Here is a 17,603-nt window from a genome sequence, read left to right on the forward strand (position 1 = left end):
TCTGAATTACACTTTATTCCATGTTAATTCTGCCTGACAGTTCTCTTAAACGTCAGAACAGTCTGCATCATTACTTAATTGCAGTCTGAGTCTATACCTGCTGCTGAGTACACATTACAATGTAATATCTGATTGCGAAATCTCTGTCTCACGGTGCTGTGATACAGCTGGCATAGTGCCATATATATAAGTGTTTTCCAAACATACATCACACTTATGATTTTTAAACAAGTATATTCGCTTTAACCCTCTGAGATTTACTGAAAAACTATACCAGTCTTTCCATTCTCTCTTTCGTGCTAGCAAGGCCATAGTCTCCCGTGATACCTTCTTCAGTTACTTCAGCTACCAAAGTCCAAAGTATTTCAATCCTTAGATTATAAGATTATTAAATTATTATAGCGCAGATATACTGAACTCCTCATTGAATGACCTCAGATACCCTCCATACCTACTCATCATCCGCCTGTAACTTCGGCAAATATATCTGAAGCACTGTTGCCGGAGTTGATTTGCTTTCAGTTCCGATGTGCCTTTCCATTCTACTCTCACTATAGCAGTTTCTGCCGCTTTTAATATTATCGTGTATTCGTCTGACAAGAATCTTTTCTTCTTCTCATTTCACTTGACTAGATCCCACTTTAACTGAACTGAGTTTTTGCATCCTCTTATTCAGATTTTGCCCCTTTCCTACCACTAACAAATTTCTGACATTCCTGTCTCCGACTCGAGCTATCTTACGCTTCCGTTGCTCATTCAGTCTTTTCGTCATGTTCACCTCTCCCTTAGGAATCCCCTTCTCGGAAATCCGAATAGAGGACTAATCCAAAATCTTTTACAATTAAGACATCATTTCAACAATTTTGAATCACACGAAACCTCTTCAGGAGAAAGGCATTAAGTGTGTTTAATCCAGTGATTTCCGTTGTCGTCATCATGCCCATGCTGTTGATAATTGCTGATTCTTAGGTGCAGTTTCCCACTAAGGGCAGAGGGTGTCCCAAACCCCTATCCGTTCTTCTACCGTCTTTGACTAGGCCCTTGACAGAATGAGGGTGACTAACTACGCCTGAAGTGTGCGCTAGCTACTAGTAATGATTTTTATTTAGCATTTGAGCAGTGGCTGGGGTCGAACACGATACCGAGGATTTCTTTATTACTAGCCAAAGACGCTGCCTCTGGACCACAAAGTCGTGTGTTGCTATCTGTCTGGAAAACATCTAAACTTAGCGCTGTATGCTATCACATTTTCAGTGACTTTTTGTCGTATATTCTTAGGCGCAGATTGGGAACCAGTCTACCGTTTGCTCGTCGAGCGTGGAAAACCTCGTATAAGCCAACCTAATGCTGGCTAGTGTACCGAACGAACGGTCGTAAATAAAACTGTCACATTTAGTTACGTGTCTGGTTTACTTTCCAGCATCGCGAGGTAGGACGCTGCACGTTAAGTAATAGCTGTGCTACTGCCTGCTACATCACTGGTGCCCATTCCAGCGTCATATAAGGTAATGTTATCGTTGCTTGCCCGGCGCGCCAGCTTCAATCTTCAGATGGCCGGGTACCAAGCTGTGGTTAGCTGCAGAGCACCGTCTTTATTGAGGGTGTTATCGGGTATCTTCACCCCTATCTCTACTTTTATTACGCCATCCTTGAAACCATTTCTGTGCTCAGTGGTATGTGTCTTGTCGAATGCAATACGATGTCCGTTTTACAGAGTAGAGCAGAGTGTTGCTGATTTCTCAGGACACGGTAGGAGGAACCATCCCTCGTGTCCTATACGGTCTTTTTCAATAAAGTGCACAATCTGTCCGGCATAGTACCGCCCCAGCTGCCCGGTATTTTGTATATCCTAGGCATTCTGACGCCCAGATCATACTTAACAGTCCTCATAGTTCTGATAAAGGCTTGAAAACAGAATCGATTAGATGAGTCTTCAGGAACGAGATAGTTTTTTCCACTCGCGGAGCCACAGAATGCCACAGTATGACCCTACAGAACACGATAGGTGTTTCCGTCCACAGTATCTCGAGAAATCACTGGTAAAAGAATGTTTTCTTGAAAACTTGATTTGCATTCAACGTGACCTTTCTAGACGGAAAAATTGTTTCTGAGACTAATAAAAGAAGCGATATCTGATAAAAACCCCAAAAGAGACTGTGGGTTATGTTCACAGAAAAGTTGAAGCGATTGCGGCATTCACATAATGAAAACATTATCATATACGACTCTAGGATGCGTATCAGTGACGTCACAGGCCTTATTACGACTGTATAGGGATGGAAGCAGCAACTACGGACAGTCGTCACTAGACAGTAGCCGAGGAGCACACAAACGAAAGCTTGTAGACACTCATGTATTGCTGGAAGTTTGAGAACATTTTATTGTGTTTTTGTCTGTTGAAGGTAGTAGAACAGGCCAACGCTGAAATTCTGTGTTTGCTTTGAAAAACTATCGTAGAGCAAACTCTTATGTTGATCTTGACTGAAGTGGGATACTTACTGATAACTGTCTGTAACCAAAACCGAGCACATTTTTCTATCTAACTCTCCTATAGAAATAGTCTTCATTAGAACACTTTGATTTCTTACATCGTACCATCTTCGCGTTAATATTCGTATGTAACATCTGTTATTAAAATTTTCTTCTTCTTCTGTTATATTTGTAAAATCGCTACTTGTAGTGATATTTTCTCATGTTTCTGTTCCATCAGAAAGCGCAATGTTCTTCGAAGATAGAGGTAGCCGGAAAAGCCCTTTGGTTTGCTATACACTCCTTACTATTATCCCCCAATGTTATTGTGATATGACAGAGGACCTCATAATATGATTCCTTTTTGTTTGTAACTATTATAAGATTGTTTTGTACACTATGATGAGGCTGTTTATGTAGTATAGTTTACGAAGACTTCATAATTATCTGGAACATACTGAATACGGAATAGTACCATTAATGGTTACTCTGCAAACATTTCTATCGTGTGTGTTATAAATTGTTTTATATATTACTGTGCTCCATAATGTATGTTATTCGTTTCGTGCGTGAATTTCTGGGTTACCGAAAACAGAACAGTACACGTTGTCGAACGAAGACAGTGACAAACGGCCTAATTTAAAACTGCGCCACGATTAACGGCTGTGGCTTACCGTAGTACTTGTTGTTCACCGATAACACCAAAAAGCACCTTCTGAAAAACGATTGCTATCGGCCGATGTGCAAACGGGTTCACAAAGCGGGACTTGTGGGTTCTGTGGGAATTAGGTGTGTTATTACAAGTATAGCAGACATGCTTCCAAGCCTCTTGCGCCGCACGTATAGAATCACTAAAAGGGCTGGATGAAGAAGTATGAGGAACAGGTTTATTAGTATTTGCAGTGAGTCTTCAGTTGTATTATGGTTCTTTCGAAGTAAATATCTATATCAGTTTGATTGCATTCTTGATGTTTCGCATAGGTAGTAAAATTATGTGAGATATTAATGCACGCAGCTCCGTTTCCTATTTACCAACTGTATCTTATTTTTCTTGTTTGGACGTTACTTCAAATATCAGAGTTCTGTCAGAGTTCCTGGGAGCGATCACAGGGTTAAGATTCAAACTAGATCAACTAACTTGTAATGTTAGTCAGTATTGGTCCGAGTACTTTATTTGCTATTAACTGTAGATACTCAAATATGATATGCAGCTGGATCACTCAGTCACCTTGATTCTATTATATGGCTGCATATCCGACGAGAATAACGCCACAGAAAACATAATCCAATCGGTATTAACCCCTGCCTGTCCGAAATGAGGTAACTGCCTGAATTAAAAAAAAAAAAAAAATGAAGAAGATCGTCTTGCAGCCCCACTCAAACAGAGATGATGAAACTAATTATGCAAGTCACATTCAGGGAAAAAAGGGCATTTTTCTCTTAGAATAGGAACATGTAGTCGCTAAGTAATGTCTGTATCTATCCTCACCGCACAGAATCTAAAACTTGAATGAGAGCTAATGCTGAAAAGAGTTTCATATTGCTGGTAAACATGATGTAATCACGGATATATTCCTTTTGCGTAAAATATAAAAGAGTCATTAAGAATCAGAACGTGTACACCTCCACATGAGCAGCGTTTTAATTATAGTTCGTCACATGAAGGTAGTAAATATTGATTTCGATACAGCCTACTGAAAATGTAATTCCACGAATAAGACGAAAGCCTATTTTGTGGAAACATAAATAAAAATATTATGTAATTCTGCAAGAATTTCTGTATCGTTGGGCTAGTGTGGCACCACTCCATTAATGAATTAGAGCTTTTCTTGCTTTTCGGCCTATATACGATATTCAGGTGCTTCGGGTAGCCTTTTAGGAATACTCCACATCGTTTGGACTATACTACTTGTAGCTCAAAGTCGACTTGTTAACAACAGTACTACAGTATATAAACGATAACACGGTTTCTGGTCCCCATCTCCACCAAAACACCAACTAGGTAACTATTGTTTCTACACAATCATCTTTCAGCACCTGTGCGCTCACGGAAATCATTGCCTTAGATTTGGCGAGTTAACTACGCAGTGAGCCATTTTTTATGATATATAAAGAGAAATTCGAAAGCTATCTTTTTTAATGACTATGTTTATAGGGCGTTAAAAGGCGAGGTCACCAGCGCCATATTTGTTAAAAAACACTGAAAAAACAAGAACTTGGAAGTGAAATGATGTTATGGTTGTCGAGGTCTTCTGTCGGAAGACTGGTTTTATGTTCTCCACGCTAGGCTATCCTGAGGAAGCCTCTTCATGTCTGCATAACTACCGCAAGTTGCATCCATTTGAACCTGCTTGCCGCATTTAAGCCTTCGTCTCTCTTCCTATCCGTCATCCCCCACCACAGCCACCTCCCCCCCCCCCCCCCCACACCACCACTTCCTTCCATTACCATACCGCTTATTTTTATGCCTCAATATGTCTCCTACCAACCAAAACTTTCCCTTTTGCCATGTTGTGCAATAATTGTCTTTTTAACCAATGCGTTTCAGTATCTCGTCATCTTTTATTCGATTTACCCATTCAGTCTTCTGCTTTCCTCTATAGGACCACATATCAAGAGCTTGCATTTTCTTACGTCTGAACAGCTTTTCTTCGATGTTTCATTGCACACCAGGCTACACTCCAGAGAAATACGTTAAGTAAATTCCTAACACTTAAACTAATATTACATGTTACCAAATTTATCCTTTCTTGAAATGATATTTTTGCGATTGCCAGTCTGCAGTTTGTATCATGTTTACTTCAACCATCATAAGTTATTTTGTTACTCAAACAGCAAATCTCTTCCACTACTTTTGTATCTCATATCCTAATCTAATTCCCTCACCATCTACTGATTTAATTCGACACATTTTATTATCCTTCTCTTACATTTATTCATATTCATCTTACAAAGTCTTTTAAAGACACTAACCATTCCATTCAAGTCCATTGCTGACTCTGGCAGAATTGCGATGTCATAGACAGAATTAAATTTGTTTTATTTCTTCTTCCTGGACTGTAATATAAATTCCAAATTTCTCCTTCGTTTTCCTCACAGATTGTTCATTGTGCATACTGAAATCATTGGGAGCATGGTACAGCACTCACTCACACCTCGACTACTGCATCCCCTTCATGTCCTTCGAATTTCATAACTGCAGTCTTGTTTCTGCGCAAGTTGTAAAAACCCTTCTGTTCCCTCCATTCTATCCCTCCTTCATTTGGAATTAGAAAAAATTTTTTTAGTCAACATTGCAAAAAGCTTTCTCTTAATCTCCAAATCATATCACGCAATCATCTCATAAAAACTGTTATGTTCAAGTACCTCAGTTGGTAAAAACGGAACCTTTATAGGATCAATTTGTAGCCCTTCTGTTAATACACCTATTTTCAGGAAGGGGCAGAGATATCAAGTGCAAATCAATGTCAATTATCAAGCCCTATAGCACCTTATCGGAATAAAAAAATCAGAGCTTCTTGGTCAAACGAATCAAAAGATATGGCCATTTACGTCACACATTTTGATACTCGAGAAGTCACTTATCGAAACCTGTACGGTTAACGCTCATCTAGAATCATGAAATTTGACAAGTAACTAGGGTTTACAGTACAAGTACATGAATGAAACGGAAAATTGTTATATTAAATCGCTTAAAAATCAAATTTTCTCATTTCTTGCTGATCTGTCTGTCTGTCTGTTATGACCCGTATTTGTCGTAATTAAGTAGAGGTATCAAACTGAAATTAATCTCAAGTACTATGGTCTATAGTGCTTGAGCGGTGTAAAAATTTCAGCTTTTGAGTCAATGCAGTCAAAAGATACGGCCATTTATGTCACATTTTGATTCTCGCAGATTCGCTCATCTAAGCCTGTAGATGAATAGCCTGTTTCCATAATTACGATTGTACGGAAATGTCAGTGAGCGGCCAGTTCGCACATGTCTGGATTTTTTGTTAATAGTCATGCTCAAGGAAACAATATTAAAACACTGAGGTTGCTTCCTTGAGAATGATTTGAATGTCGAATTTGGCCAATAGCGTTTCTCAATAAAGTCAAAGCAAGATGTCGAAGACCATCTTCAAATATTTGCGGCGTCTGTGGATCCATAATTGTAGAACAGAGAACCATATTGGCAGCATCTACACAAAAATAATTAATTATGAAGCTCGCATAACACTTGGAATTGAAATTCATCACTTAAACTTCGTTAGAACGAACGGTTTGTTTATACAACTTAAAATGTTTCTGCTATGCTATGATTGGGGCGATTCTATTTAATGATAGTTTATAGTACTCTAGAGTGATCAATTCAGTACATACAATCTTACCGGTGGAATTAATATAAATGGAAAATGAGAGCAACACGATGGAATCAAAGGAAAGGAAGAGTTTGGTATCATGATTCACTACACATTGTACAGCTTTTGATTGGTGTTGTGACCACCTCAAGAGCAAAACATGATCTAACTAAAATAAGCCTGGGACACATTAATGAAGTGAAGGACATATGTGAAGCAATATTTTACGACATACTTCGCTAGCTGGAGTCACTACCAACAGATTATCTGTAGTGTTGTGATTGTGCCTGGTTGAGAATTTCTGCAACAACTCAGCCTCTGGCACAAGTTCACACCGTCACACTGACGAACGTCAGTTGCAACATTGGGTGAAACGTTGTAGCATTTTGCAAATTCACTAGTTCTAACAGCGAAGCAGAGTAATACTGTAATACTGAGTTTGTGCTATCACAATTCTCATTTGATAAATAGGTTACTAACATGAATGTAAAAGAGTAAACCAAGAAGAGTACATAATTACTGTATATTGGATGGTGAATTAATGGGACACCGTACGTTATTTAGAAACTTGTTCGTCTTTATTCTCGCGTATCTAATATGTGGGAATATGTAGATCATTTAAGTCATTTGCTATTAAAACCATCATCGTCTCGCAAAGCCGGCTGCCAAGATCTGGGGGAAAATAAAAAGAAAGAAACAGATTGTAAGTGTCACTCACAACACCTGCCTTTTGGGACATGCCGATATGTGCACTCTACTCGTATTATGCTGATATGTAGTTCAGTTTCATTATGGCTTTTTATTATTTCATACCTACGAGGGCGTGACGAAAGATAAGGCCTCCGAATTTTTTAAGTGAAAACTCCTGTAGCTTTTTAAATAAAATAAATATTATTAACGTTCTACGTATTTATTCTTCGTGTCTACATATTTCAGCCCTCTGCAGCTAAAGGGCTCCAAATTGTAGCATGTAATGTGACTATGTGTAAAGTAGCTGTGTTGATGCTTCAGAAACAGCGTGATGTAATCGAGTTTCGAATTCGAACAGTTCATCCATGTATGAAACACCCTATCTTTCATCACTACAATGCTCCACCATACGCAAGCGTTGCAACAACTGCAAAAATCCAACGCTTTGGGTTTACTGTCACGGATCATCCCCATACATTCCCGAATTGACCCTATTCAACTTTCGTCAGTTTCCAGAAATTGAAGCACACCTTCGAGGACTTTGATAGGGAAGGAGCAAACATGTGCGGTGTCATCAACAAAGTCAAATATTCTACAGTGACTGTACCGACCAACTGGTATTTCGCTGAAATATGCAGATAAATAAATTTGTAGACATGAAGAATGAAGATTTAGAACACTAATAACTTTTGTTTTATTTAAAAATCTTTAAGAGCTTTCTCATAAATAATTCAGGGGCATCAGTTTTCAGCACTCACTCGTATATTATCAGAACTCACTGAGTGCTGTTCAGTGAGACGAGCTGGTTACTGCTACTGCCATAAATTAAGAAAAAATCATCTCCTAGTAATTATAATTGGCTACCTTTATGAGTAGACCGTGGATTTGAGGTAAAAACCAATTTTGTTTCTGAGTTTCTATTTGCATAAAAATTTTTACTTATGCGTTTCATGACTATTTACACTTAATAGTGTTAATTCTATAGGACCTAAAAAAGCCTATTTCAACTTTAGTGCTTATTTTTGCCTATTTCAACATTAATATCCTAAAAAGTGCCTATTTCATCATATAAGGCAGTGGCTCCAAGATTTTCCACACCATATGACAGATATATGGACGATAAATAGTTTGGACAAGAAGAGAATAGAAGCTTTCGAAACGTGGTGCTACAGAAGAATGCTGAAGATTAGATGGGTAGATCACATAACTAATGAGGAACTGTTGAATAGGATTGGGGAGAAGTTTGTGGCACAACTTGACTAGAAGAAGGGATCGGTTGGTAGGACATGTTCTGAGGCATCAAGGGATCACCAATTTGGTACTGGAGGGCAGCGTGGAGGGTAAAAATCGTAGAGGGAGACCAAGAAATGAATACACTAGGCAGATTCAGAAGGATGTAGGCTGCAGTAGGTACTGTGGATGAAGAAGCTTGCACGGGATAGAGTAGCATGGAGAGCTGCATCAAACCAGTCTCAGGACTGAAGACCACAACAACAACAATATGACAGATGGAAAAACATATTTTCTGACCAGTGTGCAGCAAGGTGTCTAGTTGATATGCGCTCATGCTTCGTATCGGCCTAACACTTCAGTCTTTTTTTATTGTTTTATATCGCTATCCCTGTTAATACCAGATACTCTTTATAGGTGTTTTATTATTCATATGTAAAAAATAGATCACGGATCTTTAGGTTAAAACCTATTTTTTTCTTAAGCTCCAATTTGCATATTAGTTGGTACCGCATAGCAGATCAAGTAAGGCTACAATTTCCTAAAGTAAATGAAGTAATTTCTGTGGTGAAGAAAATTTTTGTTAAGGCATTATCAAGGCTTCCAAATGTCCCATTGACGCCAGAGCCTGTTGTCACTCGCTGAGGCACGTGGCTGATAGCAGCAGAATAGTATAGTACGCATCTCTTAGCTGTCAAGAAGGTGGTTGAAAATATACCGAAGGATGCTGCATCCGTAACTGCAGCAATGGAGTTACTTAAAGATTCTTCTTTAAAACGGGACTTATCTTACATTAGGGCCCACTACATATTTATGGCAAGAATAATTTCACAGTTAGAAGGCTAAGGGAGACCTATCTACGACAATGTTTCTTTGCTTGAAGAAGTCAAAATGAAAATTAATGAAGCGCCAGGTGAAGTAGGGGCAAAAGTACGGGCAAAAATGCAAACGATTTTGCAGAAAACTGGCCTGAAGGAGTTGTGTGCAGCTGTCGACATACTTAGTGGAAAATCCAGCACTCCTGACTGCAGCATTCCTGTCCAACATGTGCGAAAATGATGTACACCCCTGTCACATCTGTTCATGTACAACGTTCACTTTCAGCGTATAAATTGATTCTGACTGACAAGCGCCACAGGTTTTCACTAGAAAACCTAGAAAAGATTTTGGTTATTTATTGTGAAGCCAACTATGGTCAGAATATGTGAAACTACGAATGTATTAATTAAACCACTGCCACATCTTCTTTACGGAGATCTTTATCTTGCAGGAACTCAAAATTATTTGGAGTTATGTTCAAAATTAATGTTGTAGGTTGCTGTGCTCTCTAACTGTATAAATATTCATTCTCCTTGTTTTAATGCCTAATAAGATGTTCATAATGTCAACACTGTGTATTTTAATTTATTTTTATTTTATCTGCATCATTTTTAGTAGAGTCTATTTTAGGTTTTATATAGCCTAAATGAAGTACTGAAGTAGCCTATTTTAGGTGCCTAAAACATAGTTTTTTACAACCTAAAAATCCGTGTTCTATTTTATGAGTACTTGGTACCGATATCAGAATCTTACACACACACACACACACACACACACACACACACTCACACACAAGCACGCAAGCTGTCTCCTGTTAGTAAGATAAAGTACTTGTTTACAAGAATAGACATTTCCATATCTACTTAAAGGTGTCATGAGGACAACTGTTGACTACTAAATATATGATTTCTTTGTTTATTTATTTTGCTCCAGATCCTGCGAGAAGGATTCCATAAACGATGGTGGTTTCAGTAGCAAATGCTTTAAATTATGTACATATTTCTGCATATAAGACAAACAGAAATAATATGATTAGGAATACAGAAGTGAACATGATTTCGTATTTTATGAAAACATTATCGTATGAAGTCAAAGAGGAAGAAGAGCAAACTCTTGTCAGGCCTTTCGGGTTGGAATCTAGGAAGAATAAACAGCGGTTGCAGGGTGACAGTTATGCACGAAGACAGCTTACACGAAACAATTTTAAAGCATTACCTGTTATTGCTTTGTAGTTTATTATGTTGTGTACTACGACTTTCTGTCTCTCCAGCATTCTCAACCAAACCAAGGACTTCCCACGAAAAATGATAGTAGGGTAAACACTGTAAGAGCTCTCCCTTTTCTGGCTTTAGTCTGACTGCTATAAAAAATTTGCGTTCTAATGACATTTTCCTTCTGATACGTATGAAATGCTTGAAAATGTGTACAAAGCCGAAACGTCATAGTTCACAAACAAAATATTTATTGTGAATCACTGTCAAGCGATGCACGAAACTCTTATCTTTCATGAATGTTATCGCGGCCGTGGAGCATGTTGCAACTAAATGTCAGAGCTAATTTGACAGACTATATGTAGGAAAATTGTGCACTCCAGAGAAGCAATTGGCTACGTTTTGCTGCCATGAAAGCTTTGTTCGTACATTATCGAGCTGCGAAACAGAGTGAGCGAAAGTAGTCAGTCTCTCAAGTCACAATGATACAGCGGATGCAATTCGTATCATTCCAGAATATACAGTCTGATTTACTTGCAATACCCGAAACTGTCCAACTTAGATTCTGCAGCTGAGTGACGGCTCAGCGGGCTACTTGTGAAAACGTAACAGACAGAGTTACTTTCGCATTTATAATATTGTTATGGTTAATACTTTCAGTTACGATATCTTTTTTATCGTGCTCCAAACTTTGTTGAAGTGAAGCTTATACTGTGCCTCAAGCTATGCTCAAGTTACCTGTTGAAACTCTGTGAAAAAGATTAAGGTGTTCAAACAGATATGAGGTTTTAGATAGATATTTAAACTACGATGCCTTTTCTTTCCGTAATCCGAAGTTGATGAAAAGAAGCCTGTATGGCGACCCAATCTATACACAAGTTGAAACTTCCTGGCAGATTAAAACTGTGTGCCGGACCGAGACTCGAACTCGGGACCTTTGCATTTCGCTGGCAAGTGCTCTACCAACTGAGCTACTCAAGCACGACCCACGCCCCGTCCTCAAAGCTTTACTTCCGCCAGTGCCTCGTCTCCTGCCTTCCAAACATTACAAAAGCTCTCCTGCGAACCTTGCAGAACTAGCACTCCTGAAGGAAAGGATATTGCGGAGACATGGATTAGCCACAGCCTAGGGGATGTTTCCGGAATGAGACAGCTGTGAGGCCGGGACTTGAGTCGTGCTTGGATAGCTCAGATGGTAGAACAGTTGCCCGCGAAAGGCAAAGGTCCCGAGCTCGAGTCTCGGTCCGGCACACAGTTTTAATCTGCCAAGAAGTTTCACATAAGCGCCCACTCGGCTGCAGAGTGAATATCACATTCTGGAAACATCCCCCAGGCTGTGGCTAAGCCATGTCTCCGCAATATCCTTTCTTTCAGGAGTGCTAGTTCTGCAAGTTTCGTAGGAGAGCTTCTGTTAGGTTTGGAAGGTAAGAGATGACGTACTGGTAGAAGTAAAGCGATGAGGACGGGGCGTGAATCGTGCTTGGGTAGCTTAGATGGTAGAGCAGTTGCCCGCGAAAGGCAAAGGTCACGAGTTCGAATCTCGGTCCGGCACAAAGTTTTAATCTTTGAGAAAGTTTCATATCAGCGCACACTCCGCTGCAGAGTGAAAATCTCATTCTGTATACACAATTTCACTGCGATAACCTCACGAAAATTACTCTAGTACTCCCGACGGTTTTAGTAAAACTTAAAATCACTATATCTCATTTTTCCATGATCCAATTTTGAAGAACTAAACCGATACCTGAAGCCATGCTCAAGTTACATAGGAAAATCCCATGAAAATTCGTGTACTAGTTTCGGAGAAGTTTGTTCAAACAGACGAACGGACAGACACGACAACTTTACGAACTTTCTATAACTACAGATTATCGTATTTTGTAGCACCTCCGACCACACCAACACAGCCCACTCTAGTTGTGGAAACCTGGCGGTCATTCACCCTCATCAACCAGCAGAAAAAAACGTTACGATGTCTGGCAGACATTGTGCATGTTATACAAATATGTGGTAGCTCCTTTACCGAAGCTATACTGATCGATCATCTATAACTGAAGCACGAATCATGAAATTTACAGCATTTTCTCTTTTGTTCCGTTAGCGTATCTGCCGAAGCTCTTTATTTAAAATCTTGCAGAAAGTCAGAGGTCTGGCTGCCTTCCTTTGCCATTTTATTTACCTTGTGTGGCTTTGAGGACAGGACAACTTTTACTGAACCGCGCAAAAATACCATTTCCGTGCGCGACGCTCTAGCATGAATATTCATTGACTTTACCGGCTGTGCATGCCAACTAAGATACTTGACAAATGAGCCGCTTTTTTTCTTTCTACAGGCCAAATAAAAGCAATAATAATAAATGATGTCGAAACGTATTCGGTTTTCGTGTAACCCCCGAGTGAAAATAGAACAGCATCGAAGTTACCAGCGGAGCTGTATTTCTTCTTCTTTGCTAGTAATATGATCAGGAAAGGCTCAATGTAAGCACTCATTTCTTCTGACCCGTTTATACACAAGAGTGTTGTTCTCTGTCTCCCGAACAAGCACTGTGACTCCCAAAGAACAAGTGAAGATAAAAGATAATAATTTTTAATGTTTTCCAATAATAAAAGTTGTACATAGCGTACCGAATATATCTTCTTTGATAGTACTGTTCATTTCATTAGGCATCTTCATCAGAGTAAATGTGAATAGTGTAAGTGCAAAGAAAGAAACATTGTATTTCAGAGCGCAGGGGGATTTTAGTTATGTTGTCAGAGTTGTGAATGTAGAAACCTAATTCCCATTCAACTATTATGACGGAACATCTGAAACGCAGTAATTCTGTCCTATGTATACAATTCATTACGCTCGAATGTTACTAACATATTTCAGAAGCACATTCAGATCTGTAGCAGAGACACATTGTAATTTAATAATGTGAGATGATAATAGATGAACAGCACCACACTAAAGAGCTGTCAGAAATAGCCTGGTATCGAATTCAACTTGTCGGAAACCAATGGACGATGTCGGGCACCAGTTCCGCGCCTATGCACCACCACAGTCCCTCATTTACGGGAATGCGTCACTCATGCGTAGCCGTCTGGGGCCACATGCCTACGGAGACATGACAAGGTCATGTCGAATCCATGCTAAGCAGGCAGAATAACAAAGGCGGACCAACACGCTACTGAACACGTAGTCTTAACATTGTCTGTGTATGTATGTGTGTGTGATAGTATATGCGTGAGTGTGACTGTATGTGTGTCTGTTGTGTGTATAAAGCAGATTAAAATGTATATGAAAGTATCTGAAATTTTACCAAATTTGTGTCCGGATAACAGGGATTATCGGAGGTGTTTAAAATACTTTCTTGCAATTACGTCTTGAATTCAAAAAACGTAACAGTTAAATTTTATACTGTCACCGTTGTAAGAAAATAACAATGGTTTCTTTCTCTTCCTTCCTGCTATTCGTTTTGTAATGTTCTTATGAACACATCATATAAGGTAGCACACTGCTTTTTTGGTCTCTGACGCTTTTTTTTCTGTAGTAAGAAGAAGATCGTGCCTTTCCACATGTCTGTGACTACATCGTCTACATAACGAATAGCGTTAGTAAAATGAAATATTTGATGGTGTCTTTACATCGTGAAGTCAGCCTACGAGAGTTAGAAATTTCAGAGGTTGACAATTTTTATATTTTTTCCCTTCCACTTTTTATAGTATCGAAGAATAGATTAGAGTCAAGGTGACTGTAGAAAGGTATCTACTGGATTTCAAGACATAAAAAGACACAAAAATCGATGTGATAGGCAGCTGGCAGATGACACTAGCAAACATGCATATATGTTGTGGGTACGTATACGTGTGGCTGAGGGATGCGTCGCATGGAAAAATATGAGTATAGATGTGGAATTCATCCAACAGTAGACGGGGTAGCAATACAGGAGAAATCTGGTTGGGCATTCACCCAGCAGTAGGCAGGGATAACCAGAGAAATCACTTTGACTACTAATATCATAACTGCATAAAATAAAATATACACTTCGATTGAGCTGCGACGCCTTTGTTCTTAAACTTCGACATCTCAATACTTCATGTCTTTTTAAGTTTGTCAGGTGTTACTTGCTGAGAAACATCTTGATGCTCACCTGTGTATTATCTTAGTCATTGTTTTTGAATGTTAAGTCATCTGACCGTGTACAAACGAAGTAATGTAAAAGCCATTAATTTGAATTATCAATATTGCAGCGTTGTTGGTAATTAGACTAGGTTTCATTAAACAACAGTAATTATTATATGCCTTGAAATGGTGAAATATGTTGAAAAGCGACCTTAATTGTCAGTATAAGATTTTTTATGCACCTAGATTGCAGATTAAGGGAATGCTGTCACCGGTTTTGGTTGTGCTAGTAATTATATTGAGAGCTAAAACGGAAAGAAGAAATATACATTATTAATAAAAGGTCCTACCTACTTACGACAAGCACGATTTTGAAAGATAGGAAAGTGTCATAGAACATATCATACAACTATCGTTGCCTTGCAGCTCCTCACGTGATATGCAGCCAAGCACTTTATCATTAAAACTATTGTGTGTTCTGTGATGTTTTTATTAAAAGATTGTGAGAAACGTACGTCTGCTACTGGGCACCACGTTATGCACAATTACAAAATTAAATTATCGTGTAAAAACGGTAAAATAACTAAACCAATGGTGACGGTTTGACTTACAGGAAGTGAAGGAGCTCCATAGCTAATACTAATGAAATTCGGGGAGTGTATGTGAGAAGATAATAGTATTGTTGAAATGAACAGGACACTAACTGGTAACGGAATGGTGCACATCACCAAATAACGAATGTATTTAAAAATATTTATTGTATTTTGTTTGATAAATTATTTCGTATTTTCTTGATGTGCACCTCTCCATTATAAACTATCAGCTAGCTCATTGGAATAATTGTTTTATCGTCCCATATACTCTCACCATATTTTATAATTATTAGTTATTGAACCCTTTTCAATTTGTTAAATTACTAACATTTTTGTTGCGTTTCTGTTTTTACACGATAATTTTACTGTGTAATTTTGCATACAGTGGTGCCCTTATCGAATGGATGTTTGTTTCTTTCTGTAATAGCAGCATCATAGAACCCACAAGAGTTTTAATGACTCAGTCATTTAGAGTACACCATGTAACGATAATCATACAGCAAGTTCTCTGACACTTTCTATTCTTTTTATATTGTACTTACCGCAAGGTTGAACTTCTTATGTTTATTCAGTCTATTTTAGCTCCAAGGAGTATTACTAGCGCAATCTAAAATTTGCGACGTACGCAAATAAAAAAATGTGTCGAAAAGAGTAATGGAGTTCTTCACATATGTAATGAAGGATTAATTTTGATCACATTCTGGAATTTTGCCTTTTGAGCGCCGTGACTCTCTCCAAAGTTTCCTCTCATTAGCTCGGAAGCTTCACCTAACAGAAGCCTGAAGGTTGTATTTATCTTTTCCAGTTCCCACTGCGACCATCCTCGGCGGTCCAGATCTGTACGTGAATAAGGGCAGCACCATAAACCTCACGTGTACCATCAGGTATTCGCCTGAACCGCCTGCGTTCATCTTCTGGTATCACCACGATGAGGTAAGACTCCTCTCATGACTAGAGCCTGATTTACAATATTTTGCCTGTAGTGCAGTATATCAATTTACCAATAATAATGAAGGACCAAGAGAAAATCGCTCGAAGAAAAAGTTCATGAGCTATTATATCGAATAAGTATAGAAATAATTAAAAGAAAGTTTCAACAGTGGGCTAAAAATTCAGTATTAGCGGATGTCAATTAAAGATTCGCTGATAACATTGCGATTCCTTCTGGAAGTGAGGAGAAATTACGTCTGGTGAGTGGAATGAATATTCTACTGATCACAAACTATGGAACGAGAATAAACTAAGAAAAAATGAAAGTACTGAGGTGCATCTTAAGTGAGTTATGTCTGAAAACTTCAGGGAAGGAGAATGTGATCCTACGTATTTACTAAAGTTTAGAAAATCTTTATTTAAAAATCTTTTAATTGTCCAGATCGCGTAGAAATATAAAAATTAATATATGGTTACTACACCAGTTTTCGTAGACAATACAGTCATCACCAGACCGACGAACAAGCACAAAAAGCAGGAAGTCGCCTTAGGATAAATTTCTTTACACAGTAATGACATGTTTAAATGTTTGAAGGGACAATATAAATACAAAGGTAAAAATTTATCACTCATGGTAAGAATGTCAGCATGTTTCGACTATAAACCGGACTGCCTTCAAATCACTTTAGGTGGTATCTCGTCTGTAACACCTGCCTTGTTGCTGTAGTTGTTAATTTTATTTTGTAGTAAGATATGCCGGCAGTATAATGATCTTTTAACATGTCGCAGTAACATGCCATATTGCTGTGTAGCATACTACTTGTAATTTTCTTGTAACTACTAATTATGTGAATTCCTGTTTTTTGTGTTTTTACGTAATTAGATGTCTTCGTCAAGTGTTTTTATCATGCATTGTTGTGTGTACATGCAAATGTAATTATATTAACTTTTATTCGTTGTATTAGTCGATATATGTAACTGTTACACTTGCACAGCCCGTCATGGTATTCTACCAACTTTTGCCTCGGCTCGCGCAAGTGCATGAAGCCTTAGTCTATCTTATACCTGTGAATAGATAACAGTTAAGCTAGTCCTGCTGGACCCACAAGCATTTTATTTTGCTATGAACAAATTACGTGGTGTAACGATTACCTTTTTATGTTTTACATAACATTGCCATTTTATTAGTGATCTCATTTTCCTCATTTTGGATAAT

The 17,603-nt window shown here is 38.5% G+C and overlaps 1 protein-coding gene across 1 annotated transcript in view; it reads left to right on the top strand.

Moving 5' to 3' along the window:
• Positions 1-17,603, top strand: part of LOC124616428 (zwei Ig domain protein zig-8-like) — a 255,924-nt gene that overhangs the window by 139,654 nt on the left and 98,667 nt on the right. Inside the window, exon 3 of the mRNA XM_047144736.1 lies at positions 16,263-16,390. Within this exon, the coding sequence (XP_047000692.1) occupies positions 16,263-16,390 (128 nt within the window). The remainder of the gene's footprint in view (positions 1-16,262; positions 16,391-17,603) is intronic.

The sequence above is a fragment of the Schistocerca americana genome, chromosome 5 (genome assembly GCF_021461395.2).
Source record: "Schistocerca americana isolate TAMUIC-IGC-003095 chromosome 5, iqSchAmer2.1, whole genome shotgun sequence".
NCBI lineage: Eukaryota > Metazoa > Arthropoda > Insecta > Orthoptera > Acrididae > Schistocerca > Schistocerca americana.